General features: G+C 45.6%; 1 protein-coding gene across 1 annotated transcript in view; it reads right to left on the bottom strand.

Moving 5' to 3' along the window:
- Nucleotides 1–8103: 8103 nt before the first annotated feature.
- The window catches only part of TULP2 (TUB like protein 2), a 33785-nt gene continuing 26357 nt past the window's right edge, over nt 8104–15531 (bottom strand). The window contains exons 12-16 of the mRNA XM_060255677.1: nt 13212–13324; nt 10870–10984; nt 10076–10174; nt 9579–9750; nt 8104–8857 (exon numbers count right to left, since the gene is read on the bottom strand). Coding sequence (XP_060111660.1) covers nt 8724–8857; nt 9579–9750; nt 10076–10174; nt 10870–10984; nt 13212–13324 — 633 coding nt within the window. The 3' untranslated portion in view covers nt 8104–8723. The remainder of the gene's footprint in view (nt 8858–9578; nt 9751–10075; nt 10175–10869; nt 10985–13211; nt 13325–15531) is intronic.

Here is a 15531-nt window from a genome sequence, read left to right as displayed (position 1 = left end):
CTGAATCAGCTGCCCACACAGAGGGTTGGGCCCCAGCGGGAGGGCAGGGCTCCTCAAAGGCAGGGAGTGGCCACCTGCTTGAGTGCTTCTGTGTTGACACAAAAGGAATGGGCCAAAATCACCAGGGAAGAAGGAGTCCTGTAATTCTCTCTCAGAGGTGCTAGAGGATGTGGCATGGGACCCAGGAAACCACCATCTCTCTCAGCTGAAAGTCCTACCCATGAGTTCAGATCGAAGGGTGCAGGGACTTTGGTGCTAGTAGTGCCATAAGAAAGACAATGCCTGTTGCACATGGCCTGGGGCAAGTTATAACTAGTAATTGCTTCTTGTGTTCCTTGGCTGGCTCCTTTAATTAAAAAACGCATTCCAGGATCAAATTAGGCCCGCCTGGGGTTTCTAGAGAAAATTGGGAGTTGGGGGGTTGGAAGGGAGAGCAGAAGAACATTTCTGAGAATAGGGCTGCCACTCTTTCCTTTAATAGATATGGGAGGCCTGAACCTCCTCAGTCTGCAGGACTGACTGAAATCAACAAGCTCAGCTTCCTCATCGAGAAAAACTTCCTCAGTTGACTTCTGCTTTTTGCCAAGCTCATAAAAGTATATAACCTACATTAATTTTTTAAAAGCCAGTGACTCTTCCAAGGCAGCTCATTTATTTGTTTACTGACTTACTGCTGGCCTATATGTCACAAAACCCAATCACTGCCTATGTTGCCTATGTGGATTTAGTGGTGAGGAGTGTGCTGGAGGTCCTGGGCTTGGAATTTTTTCCCAGGCATGTGCAAGCCAAATTCAGGACCATGCTGGACTTAAACTTTCTCCTCTTTTCTGTTTTCTGCTGCAGAACTATGCATCTCATAGAATCACAGAGCTGGAAGGGGCCATACAGGCCATCTAATTCAACCCCCTGCTCAATGCAGGATCAGCATAGAGCATCCCTGATAAATGTTCATCCAGTTGCTGCTTGAAAACTGCCAGGTGGAGGGACACTCCCCCTAATAAAGCTGATTCTACTGCTGAACTACTCTTATTGCAACCCCCCCCCCCCCAAAAAAAAACGTAATATCCAGCTGGTACCTTTCCACCCGTGATTAAAGCCCATTATTGCAAGTTCTGTCCTCTGCTGCCAACAGGAACAGTGCCCTGCCCTCCTCTAAGCAATCATGCCCCCATCTCAACCTCTTCCAGACTGAAGATTCCCAAGTCCCTCAGCCTTTCCTCATAGGGCTTGGTCTCCAGGCCCCTGATAATCTTCATTGTCTTCTTCTGTTCTGTCCACATCTATGAAGTTTGCCAATTTCAGGCTTGAAAATTCCAGGAGATTTGGGGTAGAGTCTGTGGAGGCTGGGGTTTGGAACCTCAGCAGGGTATAACACCATGGAGCTCACCCTCCAAAGCTGTTTCTGCAGTCTGGAGATCCATTGTTATTCTGAGAGATTTATGGTCCTTGCTTGTAATTAAAAATCATATTAAGAAAACACCAGTCATGAAGGACGCATTGTGCTACTGCATTAAAATATTAATTTGTTAGTTGACTTGGGCATTTTGAATGATTGCCGCAAGGGAACCTCTCCCTAAATACTGTAACAATTGTTTTCTTTTTAATCTTATTGTTGTAAGGTGTTAAGTTATGGTTCCTGAGAAAGGGTGGGGGAAGGGGAGACCAAAAGAGCACTGCTGCACAATCTGATGCCAGAACGACAGTACCTTTATTGGCATGATAAAACCTAGAATAACATTGATCTGATGCCATTTGGTGCATCTCCTTCAGCACAACTGAAAGCATTTTGAGATCTTAGTAGGGCACTGCAAAGCAATACCTCTGGATGGCCACACGTCTGAATAATTTTAAATTATGTGCTGCTACAGAAATTAGTGCAATGCTTAGTAAAGAGCAGGCCACCCTAGGAAGGTATGGCTAGGAAAGTATCTATCTTTAAAAGGGCCAGGTTAATGGTCAGAGGATTGTAGATGCCCCATTCAAACCTGAACACCTCTAAACAAGATACGTTTATTGAAAGATGAGGGAAAACAGCAAGTCAGGCAGGGAAGTTTAAGAAACAGTATGAATAAAATGCCAAACTTAGGGGGAAAAAAGAGTCCTCTAGTCACTTTATCTCACAGTTGTCATCCTTCCCACCCCCTGATCCACTTTTCCTCATAGTCACTGAGATGCCACACTCACTCCAGAAGATGGTCACTCCTCTGCCAACTTTTCCCTGTCTCCACAGTCTGTTTTTCCCAGGAACTTCTGTAGAAATTCTCTACACCATCAGGAGGGGGAAAGCCTCAGTTTCTTCCTCTGGCTGCTTCTTCCTCTTGGAGTTTGGTGAGGGACTGTGGCTCAGTGGAAGAGCCTCTGCTTTGCATGCAGAAGGTTGCAAGGTTCAATACCACCCCTCTCCCCGCCCCAGCAGTCAGTGGTTGATGTAAAAAACTGGAGAGCCTGTGCCAGTCTGAGCGGACAATACTGACTGTCCTGGGTGGACCAAGGGTCTGATTCCACATATGGCAGCTTCATATGTATTCCCCTCCTCCTGCCCTGTTGCCAGGCAACCCCTCACCCCTCTGTTGGAAGCACCTCCCACTAGAGGGTAGTTTTTAGGCAAGGCCCACTATGTAAATGAAAGTGTATAACACCCTTATGAATAATAATTTTTTTTTACAAACCTCACAGAAAGAACCTAAAAGCAGTCTTGGGCTGTTTTCCCATGGCAGAGTGCAGAGTAGGGTTGCCAGGCTCCAGGTAGTAGCTGGAGATCCCCAGGGGAATGGAGATCAGTTCCCCTGAAGAAAATGGCTGCTTTGGAGAATGGACTCTATGGCATTATGCCCCATTGAAAATCCGCCTCTCCCCAAACTTCACCCTCCACAGGTTCCACCCTCCCAAATCTCCAGGTATTTTCCAACCTGGAGCTGGTACCTCCACCTCCACTGAGGAGGAAGCAGAAATGAGGAACGTGGGGGGATGCTTTGAGGACAATGTCTGTATGCTATGGTTGCCAGTTCTGGGATGGGAAATTCCTATAGATTTTGAGGGGGTGGTACCTGGGGAGTGTTTCTATCTTCCGTTTCTGTACCATAGAATCTGCCCTGTTAAAATACAGCCCCAGCTGCCAAGAGATGTTGCCACCTGCCACCCCTAGCTAGCTTCCCCAGCCCTGGAAGGAGTTGGTGAGATATGCACATCAGCACCAATGGGAATTTGTTTGCATACTTGCTTCTCCTCCTGATTGCCCCATGCCAGGAATGCCAACGCAGAAAGGATCTCGGTGGCTTGCTACCCTGGCGTCTTTCTACGTTTCCCCCCAATCCTTCCCTAGATTTACCCTTCTCCTTGGAATATTGAGAAGCCTGTGCCTCAGCTGATTAAAAAAAACCCCTCTCTTAAAGTACTGAAGCCCCAGTCTCTCACCAGATTGACCATGGGAGTGGGGAGACTGAATGACACAAGGAGATACCATGAAGGACAGCTGCCACTGTGAATGCCTCTGCTTTTGCAATGGCAATAAAAGCTGATCAGGGTTATCACCCTGTGAGGGAGCAACCCAGATACCCTGGAGGTTGGTAACCCTACCCATAACCCTTCCTTGCAAAACTATACACATTTGCCCCTGCTGAATGTTCCTTCACTCTTGGAGGTCTGGCAGGTCATTGGCTGCATTGGATAGGGCCTTTGTTACACTGAGGTTGTGACACTCCCTTCCTAAAGAGATCCACCTTACTCTGTCTTCCTATAATTTGACTACAGGCTTGTTTCAGGGGACTGTGGAATTTGATAAATGAAGAGCCCACTGCTCTGCTGTTTGTTTGTTTGGCTCAGTGGTAGAGCATTTGCTTGGCATGCAGAAGGTCCCAGGTTCAATCCCTGGCATCTCCAGTTAAAAGGATCAAGTAGGAGGTGATGCGAAAGACCTCAGCCTGAAACCTGGAAAGCTGCTACCAGTCTGAGTAGACAATACTGACCTTGATGGACTGATGGTCTGGTTCAGTATAAGGCAGCTGCTTGTATTTGTGTTCTGCCTGTGTGTGTATAGGCAACCACAAGTGGTCTTCCTTTTCCGCCCCCATTTGTAGCTTCTTTTACCCATGCTGTTGTTTAACCATTTTAAACGGATGTCATAAACCACTTTCTAGGTCAGCAGGCAGGATGTAAGTAAAAATTACAAGGAAATGGGGCAGCCAGTGTTGAGATACAAGTGACCACGAGGTGAAATGAGAACTCAACATAAAGTTTTTTTGGGGGTGAGGCCGCTTTGCTCCACTACTGGAGTAACCTTGCTGTGGACTGACATAGGGTGGTCTGTTAAAGAGTCTTTGTAACTACAGCTGGTTCAGAATATGACACCTCCAGGCTAGAGTACTGTAATTTGCTCTACACAGGGCTACCCTTGAGACTGACCCAGAAACTCCACCTGGTTCAGAATGCAGTGGCTTGTGTCCTTGCTGGAACATCATTAAGAGCCTATATTACACCAGTGCTCTGCCAGCTACAGTGGCTCCAGATGGAGTACTGGATCAAGGTCAAGGTACTGTTTTTTGACCTTTAAAGTCCTACACAATCTGGGATCAACATTATCTAAGGGACCATCTCTCCTGGTAAGTCCCCCAGAGAGCTCTATGCTCAGCAGATCAAAATCTTCATTTAAAACGAGATAAAAAAAATCTGACAATCCCTGGCCTCAAAGGTATCTGCTTAGCTTCAAAGAGACTTTGGCACCAGCCTGGTGGAATGCTGTCCCAAGTGAGATCTGGTCCCTGTGGGACTTAAATCAATTCTGCAGGGCCTGTAAAACAGCTGTTTCACCAGACCTGATTGAGGCAGTGGTAACCATCTACTCTCTCCCCCACTCCCACATCCTGTGTTCTTCCTTGCCTGCTCATTTTGTTTTCAACATCCTCTGTTGCACCTGATACAAAACCCTCTTGGGTTATATTAAATGGTTTTACTGTTTCAGATGCCATCTGATATTGTTTTGTTAATCTATATTTATTGTTTTCATTGTTTTATGGTTATTGTTGTTTACCAGCCTTTAGCCTTCTTGCAGGAGGGAGGGCTAAAAAAATCAAATAAACTAAACCAAACAAGCCAGGTTGTCAGCTGGGGCAAGCTTGGAACCTTAATCACACTGAGTGGATCTAGAGACTCCCCCGTCTTCTGTGAAGATCCTTTTCCTGGTGGTGGAAGACTTCCCACTGAGCAGAAGGGAGTAATCAGATCGGACCTAAGAGGCCATTTTTATATTTCTCTCAATGGCAGTCGGTTTGTTTACAGGTCCAAATTAACCACTGCTTCTAGGTCCAGGACATTTTAAAAGGTCCACTTCTTCCCCGTACGAACCTTCCTGTATGTTATATGTTCCCCTGAGGCCCTTATTCATGTACCTTCCCCTCCTTGTCAGAAGTTTGGTGGATAGTAAATAAGTAAGGTAGTAGTAAGGTAGTAAAGGTTAGGAAATACCCAGAGATTTTGGGGCTGTAGCCTGAGGAAGGTGACGTTTGGGGGAGAGGAGGGACTTCAGTGGTGTATAAAGCCACAGAGTCCACCTCCCAAAGCAGCCATTTCTCCAGGTCAACTTTTCTTTTTCACCAAGAAATCAGATGTAGTAGTACATCACCTGGAGGTTGGAAACCCTGATTGGGTAGACATGTTGCATATGGCCTTTTCAACAGTGGCACCAAAACTGTGGAACTTCCTCCACAGGGAGACCCCGCTTCATCACTTCTCTGGTGGTATTCAGGCATAAGGATGAAGTGGTACTCTCAGGGGAAGCAGGGTCTGGTCTCTGCCTCCTTTGATAGCGATCTTGCTGTTTTGCTCCTGGCACAGTTTATTCCTGCCTTTGATAGTTTGTTATTTACCCTGTTCTCCAGTTGTCTCACCCCAGTCCTAACTGCATTGTTCATTGGTTGTTTTTATGCTGACTGATTGCCCTGATTATATATCCTGCAACCTGGTTTGAGTCTCCATATATAAATAATAAAATTCTGGCTGTATGTGTGTAGGTGTTAATTGTAATGTTTTTTCCTTTAAGCAAATTATTTTTTTGTGGGCCACTGGATTTAACTAGCTTCAGCTTTGCTACTGGAGCTCCCTGGGTGGCCTCTGGACAGTCACTCACTTTCAGCCTCCCCTACCTCACAGGGCGGTTGTTGCAAGGAAAAAATGGAGAGAGGCTAGGGTTGCCAGGTCCAATTCTAGAAATATCTGGGGACTTTGGGGGTGCAGCCAGGAGACTTTGGGGGGTGAAGCCAGGAACAAGGTTGTGACAAGCATAATTGAACTCCAAAGGGAGTTCTGGCCATCACATTTAAAGGGACCGCACACCTTTTAAATGCCTTCCCTCCACTGGAAATAAAGATAGGGGCACCTTCTTTTGGGGCTTATTGAATTGGACCCCCTGGTCCAATCTTTTTGAAACTTGGAGGGTATTTTGAGGAGAGATACCAGATGCTATGTTGAAAACTTGATGCCTCTACCTCAAAAGATAGCCCCTCCCAGCCCCAGATACCCCTGGAACAATTCTCTATTATACCCCATGGGAATTTGTCTCCATAGGGAATAACGGAGTGCCCAGCAGAAATTTCCCTCCCCTCCTTCTGATGACCTTGAAGCAGGGGGAGGGCCTCCAAACCAGGGGGTCCCCTGCCCCCACTGGGGATTAATAGCAATAAAAAAATAACTGGAAAATCATGAAAAGCAATAAATACAATTTCTAATACTTTAAACAGAATTTTAAAAAGCAGCAGCCAAAACAATTTCATGGAAAATTTAGTAATTCTACAAAACACTAATCTCTACAGCATCTATAAGATCATATTCATGACAATACAATTAATAGCATCACTCTTAAATTACAGTAAACCCTTCATTAAAGTCCTAAAGTACCTCGTTGCTTCAGAAGACTTTCAACGATTTAGAAAGACGATCCTGCCGCTCCTCTCGTGGGGGATTAAAGTGCTAGTGCGCTCCAACAGTCCTGTGACCAATATTGATCTTAAACGTTGATAGATGTCTCAGTAAGAATTTTAATCCAGCCACAATCAAGGCTTCAGTTCTTGGAAAAACAAATCAGTGGGAGTGTGGATAACCTCTGACCACGACGCGCATATATCACCGTTTCTGACCCAGTCTTTTATCGAAGAGGCATCTCCCACTCATCAACTTGCCCAGGTAACAGCCTCACAGCACTCATCTCCATGCATAGTTTAGGACTTTAATGAATGGTTTACTGTAATTTATGAGTAGTGCTATTAATTGTATTGTTACGAATATGATCTTATAGATGTTGTAGAGATTAGTGTTTTGTCGAATTACTAAATTTTCCATGAAATTGTTTTGGCTGCTGCTTTTTGAATTCTGTTAAAAGTATTAGAAATTGTATTTATTGTTTTCATGATTTTCCACAGTTATTTTTTGATTGCTATTAACCTTCACTATGGTTCTCTGGTTTTCCCACCTGGGGATTGGCAACGCTAAGGGAAGTGAACAATGTTGCAGGCTGCTTTGGGTCTCCATTGGAGAAAAAAGCCAGGTATACATATTGAATTAAAATATTTTAAATTAATGATAAATGCATGACCCTGCTCCTGCACTTTGAAACCTTCATGAAAATGACCAAGGCCCTCTTTTGGTAAGCAAGTACAAGTTAGCTATGGCTCACTGAAATCCCATTACTTTCAACTGGACAGACAGGGTTGGTGCTTAAACTGGATTAACTCTGCGCAAGATTAATCTGCCCTGAGCCCACCTATGGGAAAGGATGGAATACAAGTCTACTAAAATAAATAAATAAATAAGTTGACCAACTTTCGCTGGATCAGGGCCCTAGTCTCTGAATTGTTAGCAACTTTGTTAAAGGTGCCCTGGGATCTAGAAACCCTTTGTCCCATTCAGGTTCTGCTGGATAATATTCTGAAAACCACACTCCACCATCTGATGTGGAAGATCGGCTATGTTATCAACCAGAGACTTGGGCTGTGAGGAGAACCTGAGATGTGCTAAGGGATCCCTGGATGAATAGCTGGTGCTATAAAAAACTGGCTGGAGTAGATCCAAACTGCTGCCAAGATCCAGATCAGACCTGTTTAATCTCTGGGTAAATTTTATTTCCAATATATTACCCAGTTTTATACAGCAGGGAAGGTGGGTGATGTGGCTTCAGTTCATCATATCAAAATGGCTGCCATTCCCCTTCAGCATGGCTACTCCTTCTCTTGTTATGAATACATGAAGCTGGCAAACTGTGCTGTTTCTTCAGTAACAGAGCTGTGCTCTACACTTGACAAGGCAGTCTGTTTCCTGCATAGATGGGTTGTCATCGAGATCATTTTTTTTTGAGGAACTGAGTTGAGGCCTACGAAGCCTGAATCAAAGTGATGATGTTCAGCTACAGAGTTGCACAAACCAGAAATCTGGTTGCCAAAGCAAATGACAAGGGAAAGTCAGGGGGTTACAATAACCTGGGAGAACTTGATACGAAAGTTCTTGTCAAATGGGAGAGAACAAGAGGAAGACTGTCTTGAGGTAATAGGTTGCACAGAGGTCCATCTTGACAAAAGATCATGGTGTCTCCCCTGCCCGGAAAGTATGAGAAAGTCAGAAGTTGAAGGTGAGTGATACTGAAAACCAAACAGATGATGCTCAGATTTACGAGACAGCGGGAAACAAGCTGTAGCAAAGCCACCATGGGGGGGTTGGTGCTCAGAAATTAGGTTGGGCCTCTACTCGCAAGCAAGTTTCCCATCAAAGCTGGACAGACAGATGGCAAAGGCCTGAAGCGCACAGAGCGGGTAGCGGTAGTCCATGGTGAACACATCAGGTGCCACACGGCCAAACTGCAGCACAATGTACTGGGCTGTGGGTTGGGGAAGAAACAGACAAATGAGATGAAGGGCAGCATTCAGACAGCAAACTCTGTCCCTCTGCCTACGCCTCCAACTAAGGCTTCCTCAGAAACATGACTAGCATTTTCCTCTCACACAGACATGTATCCCTCTCTTCCTAGCTGTCTGCTTCAAATTCTGCCCTCCTACCTAGCCATCTTTACACATACAGAAGGTGAGCTGAGGCAGTTGGCCATAATGAGGGTCTTCACATGGCTGTGTCTACATTAAGCAATTTTTTGCATGACGATGCAGCAAATACCCTACATCACTAGTGCGGTCTGCACCAAACCCTTGATCCATCTAGAGCAACTATCTATCCAAAGGCCTCTTGTCTTATTGTATGGGAGCAAACCTGACAAGATGGACATCTCAGCATCCCCCGGTGTCTTTTAAAGGTAAATTTCTGGTGTGCTCAATCCTGATTCAAATCAAGGCCAGGGTATGAGGAATGGGGTTTAAACTTTTTCCTCCATGTGCTTTCATCATTTAGAGGTGCCCTCTTTGAGCATACAAAAGAAAAACAAGGGCATCTGTCTTTTGCCTGATTTTAGGGTCCCTTCCACAGTTTGCCTGGGTTGCTTAACCAGTAAGCAATAGAGCTTATTTCCAAATAAACCTGGTGAGGACCAGGCCACCAGGCCATAAGCCTCCCCCTGGAAATGGTGTCCTTGTAACTTGCCCGCCACTCACGGTCATCATCCGAGATGATCTGGAAGTTCTTGACAGAGGCCTGAGTGACACGTCCATGGAAGTTGAGGACGTATGACTGGGTCTCCTCATTCCAAGCTGGCATCTTGTTGTGGAGTTTGATCAGGTTCTGCATGTTCCGGTTCTGGTACCGAATCAGTAAGGTCTCATGTTCCTGTGCTCACAAACGTACGCATCAAGAAGAGAAGAGACTGGATTTATACTTCAACCTTCACTTGGAATCTCAGAGCAGTTTATAATCTCTTTCCCCCGCCTCTCCCCACAACAGACACCCTGTGAGGTAAGTGGAGCTGAGAGAGAATTGTTCTTGAGAGAACAGCTCTTTTGAGAACTTTGACTGACCCAAGGTCACCCAGCAGGTGCATGTGGAGGAGTGGGGAATCAAAACCCGGTTCTCCCAGATTAGAGTCCACACACTTAACCACTACACCAAATTGTTTTTGCCCCCAGAAGTGCACCAACAGCAATGACCCACTCACATTTTTAGGCCGAATACAAATCCTCTCATTGTCCAAGTTCATGCCAGGGATGATCACTGTCATTTTCCGTGGACCCCTGAAGCCCAAGACATTTGTTTCCTAGGAGATGTGGAAGAAATGTGTTAAACTCTGCATCTTGTTCCACAGATGTTGTTAAGTTGCTACCCATGATTGTTGATTTACATGCCATTCTGCAAAACAGCTTTCTGTCCCTGGTGGTGACCATGTGGGTAATTGTTAGGCTTTTTAAATGCAGGTGTACTAATGTGGTGTGCTGGGCAGAGTGTCAGACTAAGACTGGAGAGATGTGGATTCAAATCCTCACTCAGCCACAGAGCTCACGGAAAGCCCTTGAGCCAGTCACCGTTCTGAGATCTGAGAGGACAGGTGAGATGATGCAGACAGAAGCCAGCATTTTGATTTAAACACTTTCTTGTCTCCTCCAATTTCCTCTTAAGAACCTAAGAAGAGCCCTGCTGGATGAGACCAGTGGTCTATTTAGTCCAGTGTGCTGTCACAAACAGCGGCCAACCAGTTCCTCTGGAGGGCCAACAACAGGGCATCCCGGGATGTTGCTTCCTGGCACAGGTTACTTATGTGGCGACGTGTAAGTTTCACACTGGAGCCAATAGAGCTCCCTGGGGTGGTCTGAGGATGCAAAGGCAGCAGCAGCTGGTGGTGGGGGTGGCTACTGCTGCTTCTCCCTGCTAGGTGTGTGCCTGGGAGGCATTGTACGTGTGACACAAAGCCCTTGCACCCTGCCCTGGCAATATCCTCATTTGAGTGAAACTCACATAGCAAATGGCGACCAGCTCTTGCCGCAGCTCAGCTGATTCTGGAACGAAAGGTTTCTTCTCTGGGCTAATTCCACTGTCAAACACAGTAAATTTGGTTCCCAGCACATTAGATCTAGAAACAGGAGTGGTGGGAAATTATGCTTGCGTGTTTCAAAATTCATATTTTATTTTCCTTAATTTGATTCTCCAAAAAAGTCACCCAATAATCCCCAAAAGATGGTGGTGATTAAAAAAAAGCAAACTAAAGCCAAGGAATCTGAAAATAATGCAGAACCTAACCTTTTATGGACATGGCTCCCAACCCAAAGTAGGGTTGCCCTCCCAGCAACTGCAGGGGAGGCGACTTATCAGGACAGGGAGAAAGGCCCAGGTGATATGGGGATGTCACTTCTGGCACGCATCAAGCTGTGACATCTCAGTCACGCTCTTGTATTTGGGCAAGAACTCTATGGTAAAAATGATTTTTATCATAGAGTTTTTGCCCAAATCTCAGAGCATCATGTGGATGTCACTGGTGTGATAATCTCACTTCCTGTGTGTGCAAGCAGGAATGTTGCCTTGACTTTCCTCTCTATCCTGGTAAGTCCCCCCACTCCTGCCAGCCAACTGATCAGTGACTGGGGGGAGGGGGGCTGGTGGTGAGGGACCCCCACCTCCACCAGAGGAACTGGCAACCCCAACCCAAAGGACCCTGGGAAATGTAGTTCTCTGAAAGAGCTAGAGATTGCTAACAAAAAAATCCAAGTACTCCCTTCAGGGCTGAAACAGAGAGACTAAAATTCTTCTTTTTGGTCTTCTGCAGCCTCAGTTTGGCTGTGCAAGACAGGGGCAAGGCATTTGCTACTTCAGCTTCCACCCCTGCCCTGCTATTAGCTTTTAAAGGCAAATAAACATGACCTTTAAAATGATGTTTTTCTTTAAAATGCTAATAGTAGAGAAGGGAAGCTCGTTAGCTTGTGGTTTTGCAGCCCAAGTCTTCAGAGGAGCCAGCATTCAAACTCAGCCTACTCAAGATGTAGGCTGCTGTTTCATACACTGGTTTATGCGTACAGTCCATTTTCAGGGTTGGGAGCCACTTCGGGTCCCTTGAAATTAATACATAACCAGCAATGCAATCCTAAATGGAATTACCCTCTTTAGAACTCAGTCTTAAATGGATTTAGAAGGGCATAAGTCTGTTAAGGACAGAACTGTGGATCTCCCAACCATGTGGGGTTTTAAATTGCTGCAAAGAATGCTGAATATGACTGCAACATTCCTGGGGCAAAATTAGATTTGATCTCAATCTCTAACCTAGTGGCTATGTGCCATGTAGGAAGAAATATCCATAAACCTATATGATTCCTGTATGTTCTCCTGAGAGGCAAAAAATAGTTCTGGGGTGATGAATGGAACTGGCAAAAGGGTGCCGGAGATTACACCCTGCTCCACACTGCTTGCCATGGCCCAGTTCTGAACAAAGCCCCCCTACCTACTATTTCCACTTTTAAAGACTGTTGACAGATTCCCTTATATCACGTCCAATATGACTCTGAGGCTAAGATTCCCAGGTAATAGCCAGGATTTAAATGTTAACAAAAATGTTTAAAAAATCACTCTGTGTCAGGGATTCCCATCCATTTTGAGCCTGTGGGCACTTCTGGAATTCTGCCACAAAATGGCTGCCACAGGAGGTAGAGCCAGCTGCAAAATAACTCCTCCAGTCACACAGTGAAAATCCATGTGCTTTGGTGGCTGAAGCAATATAGCCAATCAGAAGTCTCTAGGCAAAAGACCCACTCGCCCTGTTCATTGGGAACCCCTTGCTCTACATGGACCACATTGGGAACCCCTGCTCTACATGATTGATTGCAATAGCCTTTGCCCATATAAAAAAAAAAATACTACTTATTTATTTCATTTGATTTATATCCCGCCCTACCCCACCGAAGCGGGCTCAAACTTGAAACGTAAAAAATAAAGAACCGTCTTATGTGGTTGAGGAGAAATCTGGTTTCATAACTCTCCAGGAAGAATGCTGTGAACATTACCGAGGCTTAAGAATCATTTCCTGCAGTGTGTGAAAATTTGGTTTTGGATAGGTAGAGCTGCAGAGTTCTGAGTAACTCCGCATATTAGGCCACACACCCCCAATGCCAAGCCAGCCGGAACTGTGTTCCTGCTCAAAAAAAGCTCTGCCCCACTTGTTGTTCGTGTGTGGCTCCCCCCACTTCCTATTAGATCCAAGATGGCACCTAGGCTGTAGCAGAGGCTGTTAAGGAGCCATGTGACCTGTGTTGTGTTACCCTCCTCTGAGAGGAATGAGGCTAAGATACAACTAAGGAAGAAAACAGACGCACCTGACTTTTCCAATGAAACTCTCCCCACCCCGTGACAGATCGATGGGATCCAGAGAAATGAGATAATTGGAAGTCTTGCTCTTTTTCCTCTTCCGTCCAGACATGAGGAAACGCTGAAGAAGAATGCCCAGATGTCAGCGAGGCAGATTCATGACCAGAATCTCTTCCTGACTGGCAGCATTCCCCATCTGATGCTTATCTCACCTGCCAATTTTTGCCAGTCCCTCTAATGCTAACAAGAATTTCTTATCTGAGCAATCTTTTCCATCCAGAATAAACATGGAATTAGCCAAAGAAGCCCTGGAGTGGATTACCAAACTATGACACGAATATAGAACTGGTATGGATTGCACTATGTCCTTGATTCAGGTGGGTAGCTGTGTTGGTCTGAAGCAATAGAACAAAGTTCAAGTCCAGTGGCACCTTAAAGACCAACAAAGTTTAATTCTGGGTATAAGAATTAAACTTTGTACACAAAAGCCTATACCCAGAATTAAATTCTGTTGGTCTTTAAGGTGCCACTGGACTCAAACTTTCTCCCACTTCTTTGAGTAATTTATCTGTAAGAGATTGAACATTCTGATTGAGACACTTCCCTGTCCAACGAACTGCTGCCACCATTTAATTGGGACAAGAAGAATGTCCTCTTAAGAAGTGCCAATTATTTATCCAGGCCAGAGAGAGCCCCATCTAAATTTCTAGAACACAGGAGCAGTTGCAGCTCTAAGCCAAACTAGATATGATAGGAAGGATTCATATGTATTCATTTATATACAGGTCCCCCATAAACATCCCCCATATATTAAGTGAAGAGGTGAGGGGAGCCAAAACTTGCCTCCCTTCCATACCGTACCTCATAATGACAATCCCCATCCTTCCGGTATCAAAGCCACTCTGAACCAAAAGTGCTGATAGCAATGGAGGATGTCATGATAAGACAGCCCTGGCATCGGCCTGGTGGATAACACTCTCATGATTGAGATCAGGGCTCTGCGGACCTCATACAGTTCCATACGGCTTGTAAAACAGAGATGTTCCACCAGGCCTATGGTTGATAGGAGGTGGAATTCCATCTGCATTGGCCTCCCCTGCCCTCCTTTATACTATTCTGGCCCACTGGCTACCCAGTTCTTTAAAAAAATTACCATCAGTGGGCGCACATTTATAGAGCCTTCCAGAGAGACTGCTAACCTGAGCTATGGATTGCCATCTAATGGTGTTGTTGACTGATGTTAGAGAGCCCCGTGGTGCAGAGTGTTAAAGCTGCAGTACTGCAGTCCTAAGCTCTGCTCATGACCTGAGTTCAATCCCTGGTGGTAGCAACGTCACCCCAGAGTCAGAAACGACTGGTGCTTGCACAGGGGACCTTTCCTTTCCTGTCTGACATTATACAAGTGTTAATGATTGTCATATATATATTGTATTATTTTTTTGTTCTATTCTGTTGTAACCTGCCCTGAGCTTGCTATGCAGAGAGCAAACCTAATAATAGATAAATAACATGCCGGAGGAGCAGAGTTCAGCTCCCCTTGACCAAGCACTTTATTTTGTGTTTTTTAAAAAGACACCTCTTCACTTTAGACATGTAGAGATGGACACACATGTAAAAAAACATGTGGATCGGTTCTCCTCTTTCCACCCAAATCACAGCTTACTTAGCCCTCAGCTGTATAGTACATGGGTTAGATGCTGAAAAAGAAGGTTGCCCTGTCCTCCCTGGCCACCGGCAGAAAATGGGGAGGGAGGGCAGGGCTGGATCTAGGGGGGGCAGAGGGGGTGCTTCCCCTGGGCACCGACGGAGCGGGGGGCAAATTGGTATGGAGCCCATTGTATTCTATGGGACCATAAGATAGAATGGCCCATAAGGGGGCACCATTTTTTAATTTTGCCCCCCCTCAAAAAACATGTAGATCTGGTCTTGGGAGGGGGGTGGGAAGGGTTGCCAGACCCAGTTTGGGAAACTCCTGGAGGCTTAGGAATGGAGCCTGAGGAGGACAAAGACTTCAGTGGGATACAACGCCAGAGAGCCCACCCTCCAAAGCATCCATTTTCTCCAGGGGAACTGATCTCTGTAATCTGGAGATGAGCTGTAATTCTGGGGGATGTCCAGGTCCCTCCTGGAGGCTGGCATCCCTAAGTACCAAGTTCAATCGTCGGCACACCTGAAGGTTCACCAGAATTCCAGCCTAAGCCCATTTCAAAAACAGTAGCTGGATGGCAGAGATTGAGGGGAGCCTCTTAATAGTTTTAAACAACAGATGACCTGGCCTGAATGTCTGGGATGGGGCAGGATACAAGCTCAAATAAGGAAACGGAAATA

This window comes from Heteronotia binoei, chromosome 15 (genome assembly GCF_032191835.1).
Source record: "Heteronotia binoei isolate CCM8104 ecotype False Entrance Well chromosome 15, APGP_CSIRO_Hbin_v1, whole genome shotgun sequence".
NCBI lineage: Eukaryota > Metazoa > Chordata > Lepidosauria > Squamata > Gekkonidae > Heteronotia > Heteronotia binoei.
The sequence above is the reverse complement of the archived record's forward strand: the minus strand, read 5'-3'. Positions and strand labels throughout refer to the sequence as shown.